Genomic DNA, 19,854 nt, shown 5'->3' with positions numbered 1-19,854 from the left:
CCTCGGTAATTTTCACAATTATTTTTATCACCCTTTTTTTATGTATTGTACTGAGGTATAATATCTTCCATTCCGTAGGGATTTCGCTTGTGTTTATGCATTCTTGAAATAGTTGTCGAAGACATTCGTACAATTTATTCGTTCCGTACTTAAACAATTTTCCGGATATATCCCCTGGTCTGGGTGCTTTGTTCCTCTTCAGCTGTTTACATACATTTTTAATTTCCTCTGTTGTTAATCTTATTGGCGAGCGGACTCTTAAAATCCTATCTTGGTTTTGATTTCTATGTTTTTGAAATTCGACTATATTCTCTAAGAAAAGTTCTTTGAAATACCCAGTCTTCAGGTTTTATGCTCTGTATTACTTCTTTTTTCTTTTCTCAATTTTTTTTCAGTTTCCAGCTTTCTGTGTTTCTGATTCCTTCTAGATAAGTATTTATTCGTTGGTAGTTTCTTTCCCAAGACTCGTTCTTCTTCTTAGATATTTTCCTTCGTATTTCTGCTTGTTTTTCTTTATATTTTATTTTGTCTTGTAATGATTTGGAGCTTAAATATTGTTGGTATAGTTGTCTTTTACATTTTATTTCTTTCTCTATTTTGTTATCCCACCAGTATGGTTTGTTTACCTTGGGTTTTATGTAGTATTCCATTGCTTCAAATGCTGCTTCGTGTAAACAGTTTTTTATATGTTCATATAACTGGTCGATATTCTTAGGGGCGGAAATTTGTAACTTCTCATCCAATCTATTTTTGAATAAGTCTTGGGTACTTTCTTCATCTAGGCTTCTGATATTGTATCTTCGTTCCTGTATCTTTTCTGTCTTGTTAATGTCTATATGTGTTGTCTTAGGGTTGGGAAGTGTATTTTCTAACGTAATAAATAGTGATCGCTACCGCATGTTGCGCTTCTCTGAACTCTTACATCTTGTGCTCTCAGTCGGGTTTGTTGTTTTGCTACAATATAATCACTTATTGATTTTGTTTCGTGTTTCCTGAATCCATGTATAGCTGTGTATCAGTTTATGTGGAAAGTATCCATTTAAGATTCTGAATTGATTTTGGTTGCATAAATCTATGAATCTTTCACCATTGTTGTTCGTGGTGTCTTCTCCGTATTTTCCTACTATTTCACCCGCATCTTTTCTTCCTACTCTACTGTTAATATCCCCCATTAATATTATTTCTCGCGATTGTCTCATTTTCGATATTTCTTCGTGAAGCTGTTCAAAAAATGTGTCTTTTACGTCGGCTAGTGCGTCGTTATTTATTGCGTATACGCCCATAATTGTTAGTTTATAATTACTTTAATTAATCTTTCATTTATGGCTTCCCAGGTTGTTATGAATTTTCTTAGTCTTCCGAGTCGTGTGATTGGGTTTTTTAACATTTTTGTGTTTTTTACAAGTACTGGGGAGTTAGCCCAATGCCCTAACCCCCAATCTGGAGGACCAGGGGTTTGGGTTCAGAGTCTCCCTCTCCTAGACGGATTACGGGATCTACCGCTAACTGGTTCTGTCAACCATTTTAATTTTATACGAACCCTAAAATCGGGGTCGCCACTTCCGCCATACACACCGTACCGAAGATGTTCTTCTCCGCCGTGGATACCGTTGTGGTCTTCATCCGTAACCTTGGACAAGGGACTCTAAGCAGGTACTAGTTTCCCGGGTCAGGAAACTCCTGGAATCTGTGGAGGGCAGGGATTGATTCACTTTCCCTGGTAGGACTGTCCAAAGGAGATCCTACCCGCTACCAGACAAGTAATAGTAAGATATGGAAAACAAGGATCATAATAAAAGAAAAATTAAAAGGAGTCTGCACTATATTTATTAATATTTTATAGAAATGTCCTCTGTACCAAAATAATTTCTAAATTCTTCTCTCAGGCTGGCCAAATCATTCTTCAACTGATTAATCTCACTCTTTAGCTGTTTTACTTCTGTTTCACACTTGGCGCTTTTGTCGAGAGCATAAGTTACTTTATTAGGGACTTGATTGTAAAAATTATTATTGAACTTTTTCGATAGATCAATTAGAGTCTTTTGTGTTCTGGATAAATTATTGTCAACCTGCTCTATTTTCTTTTCATTTTCTTCCAACTTGGTTGCAGAAAGCCTCTTGCAGTAATTTACTTCTGTTTCAAAGTCTGCCATTTTTTTACTAGAATTGGTGAATTGTGCAGCAACCTCATCTTTTAAGATATCTAATTCACGGCTAACGTTTTTTGTTATTAGAGTAGGGTTTAGTAAGGGTTTAACTTTAGACATAATGCCCGCCTCCACTCTTTGAGCAAGCTTATCTTTAGGGCCTTGCAAGACTAATATATCCTTTTTAATGTTCTGGATAGCAGTATCAAGAGAATTACCTTTCTCGTTGAAATCACCAGTAAACTTTTGTATATTTTTCTCTATTTCATTTATACGAGACTCATCATTGGATAATCTAACCGATAGGCCTCTTTTTAGACCAGCAAGTTCTTTAGAAAAGTCCTTATTAGTAGCATCTGTTAGACTAGAAATTGACATATTTACGTAATTGAAGAGTGATTCTTTTAATTGCTTAATGTCGTTTGCTGAAGATGAAATTCTGGTGGATATAGCTCGTTTTGTCTTTTCTAGTTCATCGGAAGTTGTCTTTTGATCAATTGAGCATTTGTCAAGCTTCCCTTCCAGCATTTCTAGATAATTCTTAAGAATATTTTTAAAGTCGGATACTGCATTCAATGATTGGTTGCATTTTTTATTTGCTGATGCTAAAACATTATTTAATTTTCGACTAAAAACCATTTCAATGTTTGTTAAATTAGTTAATATAAACTTCTTGACATTTTTTTCTAGCGATTCTTGAGTGTCCTTCAAGTCGTTTTGTAACTGATGTACAGACCTTTCTGTGTCTTTTTGGAGACCAGCTACTTTATTTAAGCAGGTTGTACTGCTGTGGTTAAGACTTTGTATTGTTGGATTAAGTGTGTTTATAACATTTAATCCTGATGATTGTGTAAGTTTATCTAATTCTATTTTAATGTCTGTATTATAGTCGTACAATTTCTTGTTAACATCATTTTTAAATTCCTTTAAATATTTTTCTAGGTATTTATTATTTTCTATAATTTTAATGTCTAACTTTAATTGTTTAACACTATTAGTTAAATTTGTTATTATCGAGTAAATGTCTGTATCTTTAGTTTTTAGCTGGTTGATATCTTTGGAAAGCTTGTTAATATTATTCAAGTTTGTATTTAGTGATGAATTTAGTTTATTCAATTCTGAAAGTACATTTGAAGATGGTCCCTTGACACTGTTGTGATTCTGTATATTTGTTGCTAGTTTATTTATCGCATTTTTGTTATTATCAATATTTTGTTGATAATACTTGAGAATGGTTTTAAGATTTTCTGAATCTGATAAATAATCGGTATCGATCTTCGTATCAAAGTTTAAGTTGTAGGATTTCAGAGTACAGTCCCTAATAATACTGTCACTAGTATCTCCTTGAGATTTTAATGGCGGAAACAGCTTTTGGTCAAAAACGGGTGTGGATTTATTACTAGGTAGCAAACTAGTAAATGATACTAAGAAACCTTGTTCGTCGACATACCAAGCTTGTTTTCCCTGGCAAATTGTTGTGTTCGATAGACTTAATGAAAATGACTCATCTTTTATAGGATCAGAGTAAACAAGGTATTTTCTGTTTTCTACAGTAAAGGTCCAAAAATCAATGTAACCATAGAAAATTTGCTGCAATTGATTAGGGCATACGGCTTTTGGTACTGGATTGACTTCCCAGACTACGGCGTAATTATTTCCTGCGGAAGAGTCATAGCAAAATCCAGCATCATACCTGCATTTTTTTCCGGATCTACAACCAAACAAAAACATATTGATTAGGACATGGCGTACAAAATTTTGGATTTGATTTTATTATTATAAGTGTGATATATTCATTTTGAAACTAACATAATTCTAGATTGTCATTAAGTTTTATGTTATAAGATGGTAAACGAAATCGTTGGGCACATACAGCTTAACTGCTTTGTCTTCTTCGCCTGAATTCTTATGCCTTTCAACATCGGATTGTTTATTTTAATGTTTAGTGCGTATTCAGTTTTTTCTTTTTTATTTCTTTAATCTGTATATTGTTTCCTTGGTCTTAGTTAAATTGTTTTGGTTTTTTCTCTTTAGGTATCCATACCAGCTCAACTGTTTTCTTTCAATTTTTTCTAGTAGCAGTTCTTGATTTATTTGTTGTCTAATTTCTTTATTTTTGCATCTGTCAATTTTGACATTTCCTCCAATCATTCTAAAATATTTCATTTCTATAGCTACTATGTTTGTTTCTTGTTATTTTTTCTAATATCTATACTTAGCTCACATAATATAATAGGTGGGCGAACTATTCGGTTAAAAACTAAAAGTTTAACTTTTGTGTATAATTCTTTATTCCGTTGAGTATTCTTGTATTTAATATATAGTGGCCTTTTTTCGTCTTTTTGTTATATCTAAGATATTTAAACATGAAAAAGCACGTGCCAACTTCGTGAAAATGAAAAAGATTTTATGCAGCAAATGTACTCTACTATGGAGCTGAATCATGAACATTAAACCGGAATGCAATAAATCCACTTAACACGTTTGAAATGTGGACATTTGGAAGATTGTTAAGGATTCCATGGGTAGATAGAGTCACGAAGTGTTAAGGAAAATAGGCAGAGAGAGGGAAATGAAAAATACAATAAAAGAAAGGAAATTGCAATATCTCGGACATGTGATGAGAGGCGAAAGATACAACATCTTGAGACTCATAATTCAAGGACAAATAGAGGATAGGAAAAGCGTAGGAAGAAGACGCGTTTCCTGGTTAAAGAACCTGAGAGAGTGGTTTGGTTGCAGCTCAAGGCAATTGTTCAGAGCAGCTACCCCGAAGGTCAGAATAGCCAGGATGATTGCCAACTTTCGTCGCGGAAATGGTACTTAAAGAAGAAGAACAAGATATTTAGATTTGATTATTTTATGCTTTCTATTATTTCTCTTTGTTTTAATTATTTTATTCTGTGTTTTCTGTTCCTTATTTATTATTATCTCGATTATTATGAATTATCTCCTTTCTACCACACAAGAAGCGGGCCAGACGTTGGAACTGGTTAAGTAGTTGGACTTGGATTAAATAATCCTTCGTTGAAAACAATTTCTACGTCGAATCGGTAATAATAATGCATTGTTGTATTTATTGACACTTTATTTTACGTTGCACTCTAGTTTACAAAGATTGTAGTTTACAAAAGTTACGAATGGCGTTTACTCGAAAACACTATAAAACTTTGAAACATACTACTGACTGCGACAGTTACGAAAGTCAAAGCCAAAAACGGTTTTTTAAAAAATTATTTTCGTAACAAAATTTATTTATTAGGGACGTACAAGTATGGTAACAACTACAAAACAAATAGCTCTTTATCTAATTAAACTTACACTAACTATTTATTTTTCTGCTATATATACAAAGGTAAAGTTTACGTAAAGCGCGTCTGAGAACTATCCTACTTAAGAATCGAGTGCGAAGTCTGCGAGAGAAGTTTTGAATGTGAACTGTTTGGCACTAGGGGCGAGCACGAAGTGTGAGAAGGGTTTGAAGTAACTACTGGCACGATGGCCGCGAGCGAAGTCTTGAGTATAAACTGTTTGGTACTAGGGCCAAGCACGACGTTTCTGAACACCGCTTTGATTCAAGCTTTTATAGGGAAAAACAACCGCCAATCTTTCAACCGTTGTAACGAATTTTTACCGTTTTATAACGAACCTTACATGTCCCAAACGGTAAGTTCTAAAAAACCACTTTTTTTTATACATTACGAAGAAACTGCATAATAATAAAACAATAAAACTAAAGATTTATGGCCTCTTTACGAGTTCCGATATTGTTGAACCAGTTCTAGGTAGATAAAAAACTTGTTTTTTTGTAACGAATTAGCGAGGCGGTTGGCAGTTGTGGTTATAAAAAAGATACTTTTTTATATTAAGAAGGGGAGAATTGGCGGTAAAAATAATATAAAAGTGTGTTGGATACTAAAACAAGCAACCTGTTTATAGCAAGATTCTAAACGAGACAAAAAACTCATTTTATTTGAGTCGAGGTACATCGAAAATAATAGAATATATTTTCGTGTTTTCTTAATTATAACAGAGTAATGAGGGATTATTGGGAATATGTTAAGACTTTAACATCGACCTTCTCTTCCTTTATATCCATCTTTATTTCTTTCTTCCAAATCTGCCAGTGTCTTTAATTTTTTAATTTTTCGTAGCTGTCTCCCAAAAAACAAGGTCGTCTGCGAACATTGTTACATCTTTTTGAATTGGTTCCATTCTATTATACCCTATTTTTTGCCCATCTTCTAGTATTTTTTGATATTATGTCAAATAATATTATAGATATCTAGTAGCCTATAAGATCCGCATATTTCTTCCATGTTTGTCCCTTCAGTTTCTTAATCTTCTTCATACCTTCTTTTTTGAGTAATTATGTTTGTTAAATTTAGTCCGTACTGTACCCTTTTGGTGCTTTTATTTTTATTTTTAAATATTTCGATCTTTGATGTAGACTGTTGCTTGTCTTTTTTTGTGTTATCATTCAAAATTTTTGTGTTATCATATTTTTTCGTCCAATTTTTATTTTTATTTTATCCTGAATATCTTTACTCTACTAAGAGAGGAAAAGAAGCACCAAAAAGCTCTAAAACTACCAATTTTCCGTATTAAGATGAATCGCTATGCAATTTTTTGCATTCTATTTGGGAAGTGCCAAGAAAATTTGTGAACAAAAAAATAAAAATTAATGGTAAAATCACAGTAGTTGGCTGTATACCATCGTTTAAAAAAAACATACAGAAGTTAAAACACTTCACCATTGTATTTAGGTACCTATATAAAAACATATAGTTAAAACTCTTACAAATGTCAAAATTTATACAGTAGCATAACGTTTTCAATCTAATCAGATCATCTTCAGTTCCTTATGTAGTTGAAGCTAACAATGAATTCGTGGCTATGACATCCATATATGGGATTACATCTTTCCAAAATTAAATTATATGGTGACTCTAGGTCGATGACATTGGATAAAATATAATACTTGAGGAGCTACATGTCTCCCTGCTCGGTTTTTAACACGTGGTTCTTGTCAGTTAAAACGAGTTAAAAGTTGGTCTGTGTCGTTGGTACTACACCTATACTATATAGGTACGAGATACCCACTTAAAAACTGAAGGTATGCTGGCCCGTCTAAATTAACTTCGAAATAGTAGGGTCCAATGATTTTATTTCTTACAATGCCAGCCCATACGTTTACCTTTTGCGGGTATTGCATATGATGTTCCCGCATCCAGTTGGAGTTTTCTTTTGCCCAGTATCTACAATTCTGACGGTTGACCTCGCCATTTAATTTGATTGTAGCCTCATCAGAAAAAATAATATTTTGAACCAAAAGAGGGTTTCGGTGGCTGTTATCCATCATTATTTCGCAAAATTGTATACTTTTATCTGGATCATCCTCGTTTAATTCCTGTACAACTATGCATTTAATTTACTTCACTTACTTTTACGTACTTTGTGTACCGTTGTTTTGCAAGCATCGAGATCACTACTAACCTTACAAACAGAAGTGTGCGCATCTTCTTCAAAAGCAAGTAGAACATCTAATGTTGTAACATAATTTACAGAGGGACGACCTGATTTGCGTGCATTTTCAACCGTACCAGTTTCTCGAAATTTCTTTTCAATCTTACTTACTGTTGACTGCGTGATGAGTATTTCTGGATATTTATCATTAAATATATTATATATTTCCATCTGAGTTCGCTATTTGTCTCCATACCCAATCATCATGAGTATTTCTATTCTTTGCTTTACAATCAAATTCATTTCTACTTAAAATTAATTCTAAACAATAATACAGAACATTCACGAATTAATACAATTATTGTACTACCTAATTGTTATTGAACGTTACTAAAAATAATTACAGTTTACCAAAAACTAGAAGTAGGCTACTTTTTTGATAATAAATAATTTATTTTCTAAGCGCATATCTTTCAAATTATATCCATTAGACCCGAGTATTATACTTATTTGAAATCAGCTCATTTTTATCGATCTAAAAATGTCCTAAAATACAGGGTGTTACATTAAAAAAAGAGCCGATGACGTCATCACTGTAATGTGTATCACCTTGTATAATAAAATTTTATTGTAAAATATAGAACATTAAATTTAAAAATCGACGTGGTTTAGATTTTTTTAAAAAGGCTTTAAATATAACAAAAAACTAAAAAAAAACAAAAAACAAAATAGGTATATAGATGGAAGGCAACCGTAAATACGTATTTCTGACTATTTTTGGTCGTCATAAGTACGATGCTGTCAAGTTAAAAAAAGGAGCATTTTTTTCTCGAGAGACTAATAAGACTGTCCTTCTTTCGATGTGTCCGTTGTTTTAGTGTCTCTACAATTCTGCCTGTCAGTTGATTTGTTATAACATAACATATAGTTGTCTTCATTGATATATTGTAATATAAATATCGTTTTCTCTCTTTGACTATTCTCCTTTCTCTTTCATATCTCTGATATCTCATTATCTCTCTCATAGAATAATTGCCATCTCCACCTCTCATTCTAATATCGTTTTCTCTTTTTGACTATTGTCCTTTCTGTTTCATATCTCTGATATCTCATTATCTCTCTCATAGAATAATTGCCATGTTTACCTCCCATTCTATCGATTTCTAGTCTTAAAAGTTTTTATCCGTAGTAAGAGCGTCCGCGATGATGTTATATTTCCCTTTTATGTCTTTAAATTCGAAATCATATTCTTGCAGCAATACTATTCCTCGATATACTTTATTGTTTGACAAAGCGACATGATCTATTTCTATTGTAAATTTTGAAGCCAATAAATAAAACATTAATGTTTTGATAGAGAAAAGCACACTTGCAAATGCTATCAAAAAGGATTATGAACTCATACGAGAAAACCTTATTTCAACGAACTGATCTGCTTACTTAATACAATACTCACTTAAGAAAAACTACGTTCTGTGATGTATCAGCATCGGCATAGTACGTTTTAAGAGAAATTTTGGATCCATCCACATTAACATTGTGTTCGTTGCCATATTTGTCAATAAATATTTTGGTCCTCGCAGCAGTAACGCAGTTGTCGGTAATATCGTAATAATTATTTTGCGGGTTGCCGTCAGTATAGAAACATTCTATCAGTTCAATTTGAGATGATGGTACTGTTCTATAAATAAATGATTTCTTTCTTAATACATCCGGACTTGAGCACTTTTGGGTGAAGGAAATCTGCCAGTTATAGAAGAGCAGAAGAAATAGAAGTGATTTCATTCTAAAATTAAAACTGCATGTAAATACATTAAAAATGTCAATTTTTATGGGGGTATTTTATTTAATACATACACTCTGGGCCAAAATTAACCGGCCATCTTAAAAATGGGTAATTTTTGATTTCTTATATCTCCTAAACCTGTTGTCCGATTTAAGTGATTTTTTTAATATGTTATGTCTTATTTGTTGACAATATCTTTATAATAATATTGTTGCTAAACAGATAAATTTTTATTGTATACGAATCAAACTGTGTTTTTTCTTATAGTTTACATCACCCTGTGGAATATTCTAGCATTTGTAGAATACTGAAATTAAATCGTAAGTCTAGCGTCATGCTTTCTCAACATTTTGTTTTTTGATTAATTTGTTTATGTTGGATAATACAAAAGTTAGGTGCTTTAACAACTACACATGTTTTATATCAATTTTTATCTCCGCGGAAGAGAAAAAATAATCTTTTTGAAAAAAAGTCATTTGTTACAGTAAAAATCCAATGAATAACATCGAAGAAAATTCAGATTAACAATATTTTGGAAATCAAAGTCTAATTGAAAAAAAATTGGGTATCAATAATGGGTGTTGCCGCCTCTAGCCCTTAGGACTTCTTGGAGCCGGTATGGCAATACCCTCATGATATCCTGGATATCAGATTGAGGAATATTGTGCCACTCCTTTACCACAGCTGTCTTCAGCTCTTCAAAGGATGCAGGGGCTGGTACTCTTGCTCTTACCCGTCTTTTGAGGTTGTCCCAGATATGCTCAATTGGGTCAAGATGGGGACTGTGTGCTGGCCATGGTAGTACTTGAATCTCAACCTCATTAAGGTACTCACGGGTAGATCTTGCTGTATGGCAACGTGCATTGTCATGCATTAGTCTGAAGTTATCACCAATGAATGGTGCAAAAGGCATGACATGGTCTTGGAGAACTTCTTGCAAGTATATTTGGGCATTCACAGTGCCTCTACCGAACACAACAAGATCAGTACGCGCTTCGTAAGAAATACCTCCCCAAATCATTATTGACTCCTCGGTAAGGCACTGTTTCGGTTATAGCGCATGCATCAAACCTTTTATTTTGACGTCTATAGACACGTTGGCGACTATTTGGACATTTTAGGGCTATTCTGCTCTCATCTTTCATTCCGCCATAGTCCAGTTAGCATATTCTCGCGCAAAATGAAGTCTAGCCCTACGGTGTTGTGGGAGCAGTTGTGGTGTACGAGCTGGACGAAAAGTCCTCAGGTTTATTTCTGACAGTCTTCTAATCGTTTGTCTACTCACACTAACGTTTCTCGCCTCAAGAAGAGACCTACGAGCTTCAGGAGCGGTGCAAAAGCGATTTCTTAATACTTTAGTGACAATGAAGCGGCCATCTCGAACTGAAGTGCATTATTTTCGGCCTTGACCTGGCCTGCGGTTGTACGATCCTGTCTCCCGAAATCGTTTGATTGCATCTTGTACCGTAGTTCTGGGTACATCGAGTTTACCAGCGATATGACGTTGACTGTAACCAGCATCAACTAAAGCCACTGCCCTAGCGGCATCAGTTGGAACGAGTGGCATTTTTAAAATCACAAACAATAAATAAAATAAACTAAAATTTCAACTTAAACAATATTCGCTCACAATGATATTAAATTACAATTTTAATTGTTAATTTTAATTAAAAATTGTTCAAGAATTGTTATTAACACGGAAACGACTATATGTCAAAAATCCTTCGATGACACAAATTTAGGAAACAAACTGTCACAGGTAATGTAAACAAAAAAATAATAAAGGTGGTGGGGTTAATTTTGCTGGTGAGTTAAATCGTCTGTATTGATAAAAAACATGACTAGTTGTTAAACTACCTAACTTTTGTATTATCCAACATAAGCGAATGAGAATCAAAAAACAAAATGTTGAGAAATATTAGATTATAGTTGGGTTTTAATTTCAATATTTTATAAATGCTAGAATATTTCACAGCGTGATACAAACTTTAAGAAAATCACAGTTTAATTTGTACATCCGGTATACAATGAAAATTTACCTGTTTAGCAACCATATTATTATAACGATATTATCAAGGAATAAGGCTATAACATATTAAAAAAATCACTTAAATCGGACAATAGGTTTAGGAGATATAAGACATCAAAAATTACCCATTTTTAAGGTGGCCGGTTAATTTTGGCCCAGAGTGTATATCGAAAAAAAAAAAATCATAAGAAAAATTGGACATTCCCTATGTCTTTATATATAAACTTATCACTTTTTTTAATTGTAAAAGGAGTATATTGGAAAAAATCTTCTATTAACACGTCGCATGCATAAAGCCTAACGATATGCTATTGATAGGTCAATTTTGAGAGTATTTTTTTTGTAAATCGTTATAATTGTAATTGGTTTCTTGTTGGCAGAATACATTTATAAAGTTTTTGCTAAATTTTGTCTTTTTTAACACGTTAAGCTCATAGGTCTCGTCAGCACTAGATCAATAATGTTTCATCCATATGCTAAGAGACTCACATGTGCGTCTTTGATTTTGTCTTTATCCGACTTTTACTATCAACATTTAAAATTTTTGAAATGTTGTGCTTGTCTGTTGTTTGTATGCTGTAGTAACCAATACTATTTCAGAATTTTTTAAGAGATATCTGATAATTTCTAAACGATATTTATTAAATTCATTTTTTTCCAGTGTATGGAGTATAACTTTAGTACAAATAATAGGAATTTAATAACAAAACTGGAAATATGTGAATACTTTTTTTATTACTATCTGAGCGTCTTTCGCTCACATGGATAGTAAGCGAGCATTTGATATTTGCGATCAACACCACTCATAAACTCGTTATATTTGGATATAGGTAGCGGTTTTATTTTTATTTGGTTTCTTTTGTTTTCAGTTTCGATGAGATGATTTTTAAATTCCTTGAATATGTACATAACTTATTTTTTATCTCTCCACTTTCCTTTAGTTTAGTTTTAAAACTGTTTTAGGGTTACCTTTTCTCTTGGATATTAAAGTTCCAGTGCAGAAGGTATTGTTTTGTAAAAGCTTGTTTACTAAATCAACACTTTCATAAAAATGATCTATAAAAAGAGAATGCCCAACGTTAAGTTGATCTCGCATTAGTTCTAAAACTACTTTTTCAGAGTGGCCTTTTTCACCTGCAGAGTCATAACGTCCTGTATATAATTTCATACAAAGCTTTAAGCCGTTGGGTTCTGCCAACACATACAATTTAAGTCCGTATTTGTGACGTTTGATTATATATATATATATATATATATATATATATATATATATATATATATATATATATATATATATATATATATGTTATTGTGATATTTAAAGTCTTGGTGCGCCAAGCAATAATTAGCTAATTAATTTTTTTGATTAATTAAAATTATCTAGATGATATGATTATGACTCTATCACAATTTTTAATTCTTTTATCTCAGGGTTAAATTCGTGCTTCAATATCTATGCTATTACATGTGAAAGGTAAGGTCCAGAGAATACCGGAATAATAAAAAACACATATGATCTAACACTATATATTGAAATAAAAATAATGAAATAATTCACACTCAAAAGTTTTCAATAAACAAATCTCATATAATGATTCTCAAAAATTTTGTTCTACGTACGTGAACAATCAAAATTAATGGTACCAACAATATTAATTGAAATCTCAAAATTCCGAACTATTCTAACTCTCCTAATCAAAATATTTATATCCTTTCTAAATTAAGTGTAAAAATTGTGTTATCAATAAAAGAAAAAAAACTGCAGAAAACAAAATATCTCTCTCTGATGATGAGTGGTCCAAATCCTTGTTCCTTGTAGACTATATTATCTCCTCTCAACCGCTCCCTATGTAATCAGCAATCTTACAACAGATTGTTGCAAGTATATCGTCCTTAATGATCTCCTTCAAAAGCAACAATCATTCAAATTATGATAGCCTTTCTCCTCTCGATAAACTGAATCTCTCGTTGGCCCGAGTGAAAAATGACTCTTGGAATATCTTCTCTTTACGATAAACTGAATCTCTCGTTGGCCTGAACAGTGACTCTTGGAATATAAGTAGGAAAATATGACTTACAATATTTTGCTGCTCCAGCTTCTGTCAGATACACTAACTCCACAAAAACTCACTAACATTCAACACTACTGCTTGCTACTTCTCAGGAACTGACAGAGAACAATCACCGTTGCTCTTACAAATTTGGAAAACCGACTGATCCTCTTTTCTCTCTCCTCAATCTCACTAAACTTTTTCCTACATCTTATCCCACCTTTTTCAATCTCCGCCAATCAAAACTCGTCACAATTCCCCCATTTTTTTATTTCGATAACAAACAAATTTTTACCTATAATTATAAAATTTCCTAAAACTTATTTACAAATAATATTTTCTATAATTCTTAAAAACTAACAAAAACCTCTATCTAAAATCTCTTCTATTTGTCCCTAATCACTGCATTAATGTATTTTGGAAAACCCCGTTCAATTGTCTTTTTGTTTTCACTTAAAATTATGCGGGTCACTCAAGTATAACAAAGAAATAATTTATGCAAAGCTTACTTTTTGTTTGGTACAGGTAATTCAAGAAATTAATAACTCTCCTTCTTCGAAATGTTTGTTGGATATTATCCTACTTATCTGAATTATTTTAATGTTATTGAATTTTGAAATATTTTTAAACAAACCAATATTTTTCTCGATTTTACATATCATAACAATATATATATATATATATATATATATATATATATATATATATTCGAAAAGATAATCTACCACGCCACAATACCATACTTTCATCAAGGGATAGATTTTTTCCTGGTTGATATATTTCAGCCGTTATATTATTGAAGTAATTTAAAAGTGGTTTAATTTTATAGAGTTTATCTTCTATTATACTCTCTTCTGGATTTCTGGCAAAATGTAGAAATCTCAAAATAAGGAAGTAACGATCTCGGCTCATATTATTATGGAAACATTTCAATTGAAAAAGAGGATCGGTATTCCAGTAGTCCTGTATTCTATTGGTTTTCCATGTTCCCATATCCAATGTAAGTTCAAAAATTGTTTTAAGTTCGTTAACAGACACGGGCTTCCATTGATTTATACGTGAATGTTCTGCAACATCGGATAAAAATAACGGTTCGACATAAACATTTATTTTCTGCACTATCTCAAAAAAAAATCTTCTACAAGAAGGCAAAAAAAATGATATTGAAGTCCCTGGAAAATCTACTAATAACCCAGAAGATTTGGTAGAATTAAAATTTTGCGTTCCAATAGGACCATCTTTCCACGAATCCTCACTTAAATTTGGCTCCTCCTGTATATTTTCATTCCTATCTGCAGTTCCATGCAACGCTTTAATCAATCCAGAATATACATTTTCTTTTTCAATATTTAAAAAAGAAGAAAATAAAGCAATTGTACAAGAAAATCTAATGCTGTAAAATAATTCTGTTGATAATATTTTAAAAGGTTGATATTAGAAATAAACATTTCAAAACATGTATACAAATGAAGTTATGATATAATTTTGAATTCAGTTCTCAAATCTCGTTTTAGAATCATATCTGTACTTTATAATAAACATACCTGTATCTTCATCTGACAGAACTACACTATTATTGGATTCACTGTCTCCATCTTCACTATATAGATGAATTATTATTTAGTATATTATATAATTAATCAGTACTATAATATTTTGATCTTTTACAATTTGAATTATTTGCATTCATTTTACCACACGAAGTACTATATTTTGATCGTTTACAATAGTGAACTTATTTACAATATTTTCAAAAATGCCACTATGATTTTTAAGATACACGATAAAACCTGACCAATAAAAATAAAACGTGAGATAAGGCAAGGAGACACATTGTCACCGAAATTATTCATAACGGCATTAGAGTATTCCTTTAAGATGGTCAATTAAGATGATGATTAAGATTAAGATTAAGATTAAAACAAGGATTCATACTTTCTATTGTTACTTCTAGTGTTTAACGTATATTTAGAAAAAAATTTGGAAGAATTATATTAGAAAGTTAGTGGAATTAAGATGAATGTCGACAAAATAAACAGCAAAGTATATGATTGCGATACAGTAGCTTTTGCAAATCGTCCCGAAAAACTTCAAAATATTAAGGATAAATTTACGAAAGTAAGTAAAAAATACGGACTTTCGTTGAAAATATATATAATCCCCAAAAACAAAATCCATATTGGAGAGATATAAGTAAATTGTCACCGTATAAAGAGAGTAAAGACATACACGTGTATTGTAACCATTGTCAACGAAGACTGAGATCAATCTTTGGACATTATGTACCGAATAGAGAAAATAAAGCCAGCATTTTTTTAACTGTTAAAATTATTTAGGGCATTCCGCTGTACCAGTTCCAATCCAGGGTCCTTATAACACAAGGGATAATGAAGGAGGAGGAAGGAGTAACAACCTCGTAAAAAACCAGGGTTTAACTTGTTCCGGTTAATAGTACCCTGTGAGGGCCCCTGTCTAGGGTTACAGATAAAGATCAATGGCGAATGGAGCAGATGAGGTTCTATTCAATGCTGCTGAAGTCGAAATAATATTAAAGAAAATACCTATCTCTGAAGTCTTGAAAGACAATTAATATATGAGAAAAACATCCTAAGAAAAAATTATCCTGCACCCGACTTGGAGGGTTTGGAAATTGAGCCTGTCTCCAATTACTTGTAAAAATTTTTATTCCAACTAAGCCCAGAATTCGGAAAATACTGGATGGAGTACATGGACGACGACCACAGCGACAAAATGGGACGTACAGGGCTGGTGAAATAAAACGAAAGACGTTACTATAGAACTAGAACAATAAAAAATATACTTATTGTTCAATATACTTATTGAACAAAAATTTATTTATATATTTATAGTTATTAACATAACTTAGTATTTATACTTATTGATAAATACATCACTGAAAGTGATACGAGACGAAGAAAGCTGGGTAAAATTAAATCTAATATCTTAGCCTCGGTCAAGGAAGTTCTTGATGAAAGAAATATAAATAAAAATAAATCGTTCCTTAGGCGAAGAACTCCGCGGTTTTGTATTAAAGTGAATAAATAATGTAAAGAAAAGAAAAAAGTTTACCTGAAATACATGTCAACCAAAACATAAGAGGCATACCATAGTTACAAGACAATTAGAAACAAAACACATGTACTTGTAAGAAAAATTAAAAATGATCATAGCAAACTCTTTTCGAAAGAAATAGAACATGATTTTTACGGTCTACAAAAGAAAATATGGCGTTTTATAAGAGGTCAAAGAACGGAGGTAAAGGAACTAATAGAGCCAAAATACATAGAAAAGTATATGTGGACTGACTATCCAAATAAACTCTATATAGAAGAAAAAAAAAATGACGCTAGAACCAGAAACAACGGAAGTGACTACAAGTGATGAACTAAATACAAATATACACGAAGGTCGTAAAATACTTAAAAAACTGGAGAATAGAAAAGCAGCTGGTAAAGACGGGAAACCAAACGAATTACTGAAATACTGTGGAGCAGCAATAACAGAACAATTAACGACATTAATTAATAAAATTATAAAAGGCAATAAATTACCAGAAGAATGGAGAACGAGCGAACTAATTCTATTGTTAAAAAAGGAGATAAAAACAGCCAGAAAAGTACAGAGGTATAAACTTGTTAAATACTACCCTAAAACTTACAACTAAAATTTTAAAAGTAGTAATAAATCAGAAGATAAGTTTAAGATTAGATTAGATTAAGAGAGGTGGCCTTTCAGCCTATTCCACTGCGACCTTTTGAGGTCTATTGTGTTCCTCTAGTTATAGATAACATTCTCTAGACTGACCCTTTTTATAAAGTCTAGTAGTTTCGAGACTGTACCTTCCATGTAGCTATTTTCCGGTGGATTTTCTTCTCCTTATGCAAAGAACCGCACATTTGCCAGACTGTCACACTGACATAAAATGTGCTCTTCTTTGAGGTGACAAAATCTGCACAGGTCATCATCTAATAATTCCATCAGCTTCAAGTGCCTATTCAGCTTACAGTGCCCTGTTAGCAGACCTACTATGGCCTTGAGTGTTTTTCTGTCTTTGCTTATTAGGTCTGCCGTAAATTTTGGCAAATGTTCTCTAATGAACTGTTTCGCGTGTCTTTGTCCTGGTGAATTCCTCCACCATTCCAGAGATTTGTGAGCTACCCACTTTCTTGTAACTATTCTTGTTACTGATTTTGTAACTCCGCAGAAGGGTTCCGGTCCAATGAATGGCAATGATGAGCCTTGTTTGTCCATTTCATCTGATTTTTCATTGCCCTTATGACCCTCGTGCCCCGGTACCCAGGCTATCGTAACTTTGCTACGGTCTCCTAGTTTATTTAGGGCACACACGCAATCCCATTCTAGTTTAGAATTGACCTCTACAGAATTGAGTGCCTTAAGCGCTGCCTGAATATCTATGAAGATGGGAACTGAACAGAACGTTCTTTCCTGCCTTTCTATTTCTTCCACGCAGTGATGGATTGCAGTTATTTCCGCCAGGAAAACTGTCATATCCTTAGATAGACTTACCGGGAAATGTATCCCTTGATTTGTCACTACTATGCCGACTCCCACACCCTCCGATGTTTTTGAGCCATCCGTGTACCAGGTAGCAGCAGCTTGTATGGGTACACCTTTATTCCAGTCTTTCCTGCCTGGTATCTTAATTGTGAACTTATTGTTAAAGCTATATCTCGTAACTGTTGTATCGATAGGTTTCCCCATCACAATATCGGCTTTTAGCTCCTCGATTAGCTTTCTGTTATTAGTACCATGCATCTTGTATGTCGCTGACTATGGATTAATCTGTGCATCACTGATCTGGCTTCGCCCTGTATAAAGATATAAAGTGGTGGTAGATTCAACAGGACTTTCAACGATGCAGTAGGAATTGTTTTTAAGGCCCCCCTAATACACAAGCATGCCAACCTGTGTGTATTACCTAGCAGCCTTATTGCTCCCATTTGCTGCGTCTTTGTCCACCACGTCACCGAGCCATAGGTTATCATGGGTCTAATAACCCTTGTATATAACCATAGAGTCATTTTGGGGTTAAGTCCCCAATTCTTACCGCACATTCTTCTACATCTGCCCAGGGACATAGTAGCTTTCTGTGTGGTTTTTAGAATGTGAGTATTCCATGTAAGCCTATGATCAAAATATACCTCAAGGTATTTTGTTTCTTTGGCAAATGAAATCTCTGTTCTTCCCAGCACCGGTGATTTTAGGCCTTGTAGTGCTGTTTTTTTTGGTGAAGTTGACGATTTGTGTTTTCTGAGCATTGAATATCAGTCTCTCTTGTTTACACCAGTCGTCAACTATATTTAGGGCTGCTTGCATTCTCTCAGACACTACCTGAGCAAACCTGCCCCTGACAATGATTGCTATATCGTCAGCATATCCTAGACAATAAAAGCCTTCTGTGGACAGATTTCTGACGAGATCATCTACCAAGGTTGCCTAAAGTAGAGGGGACAGAACTCCTTCTTGTGGACAGCCTCCTCCTACTTTTGCTTTGATGGTTGCTTAACCCAGAGTGGACATTACTGTCCTTACAGGGATGCCCTTATCCATCTGCATATTACCGCAGGTGCGCCTCGTCTACTCATAGCCCCTATCAAAGAGCTGGTAGTAACATTATTAAATGCCCCTTCTATATCTAAAAAAGCGGCCATTGCTATCTCTTTGTCTTCCATTGACTTTCAGATAAGCCTATTTAGATCATCCAACGCAGAGTCCGTAGATTTACCAGGTTGGTATGCATATTGACGATTGCTTAGAGTATTATCTTTTAGCACTTCGTCTCTGATGTACCTATCAAAAAGCCTTTCCAGCGTTTTTAATAGAAAAGAAGATAGGCTTATCGGTCTATATGACTTTGGTGTTAGGTCTGATACTTTACCTACCTTAGGCAAGAATATGACTTTGACCTTTTGCCGTATTTCCGGTATGACTCCCCATGCTAAACTGGCTTTGAGGAGCTTGCATAAGTGTGGTATCAATACCTCTAATCCCATATGCAACAGTATTGAATATATGCTATCTGTTCCCGGTGACTTATATGGCCGAAACTTATTTATAGCCCATCTAATTCTGTTTGGTCTTGTGGTTGCTGTGGCTGTTGGTCTAGTGAGCCTTTGTTCTATGTTGGTTTGCCTATCTGCATCATCTAAAAGCCCGGAAAGTGCGTGTTCATTAGTTCTATATGGCTTTCCTCTTTGGTGTCCATAAATTTGCCATTAGCTTTCTTTAGGAAACCTACTTCTTTGATTGTAGCACCATCCTTTGCTAGGACTTTATGGATTCTAGAACATGCCGGGATATCTGTAATCTCCTCGCAAAACTCTTTCCATGAAT

General features: G+C 33.4%; 1 protein-coding gene across 2 annotated transcripts in view; it reads right to left on the bottom strand.

Annotated features, from left to right (window-relative positions):
* Positions 1–1,816: 1,816 nt before the first annotated feature.
* The window catches only part of LOC140449676 (uncharacterized), a 107,372-nt gene continuing 89,334 nt past the window's right edge, over positions 1,817–19,854 (bottom strand). For both annotated transcript variants that reach the window (XM_072542960.1, XM_072542952.1), the window contains exons 2-3: positions 9,070–9,399; positions 1,817–3,858 (exon numbers count right to left, since the gene is read on the bottom strand). In XM_072542960.1, the coding sequence (XP_072399061.1) occupies positions 1,830–3,858; positions 9,070–9,398 (2,358 nt within the window). In that variant the 5' untranslated portion in view covers position 9,399 and the 3' untranslated portion in view covers positions 1,817–1,829. The remainder of the gene's footprint in view (positions 3,859–9,069; positions 9,400–19,854) is intronic.

Source organism: Diabrotica undecimpunctata, chromosome 1 (assembly GCF_040954645.1).
Source record: "Diabrotica undecimpunctata isolate CICGRU chromosome 1, icDiaUnde3, whole genome shotgun sequence".
NCBI classification, from domain to species: Eukaryota; Metazoa; Arthropoda; class Insecta; order Coleoptera; family Chrysomelidae; genus Diabrotica; species Diabrotica undecimpunctata.
Note: the sequence above shows the minus strand (reverse complement) of the source record. Positions and strands in the feature narration are given on the sequence as shown.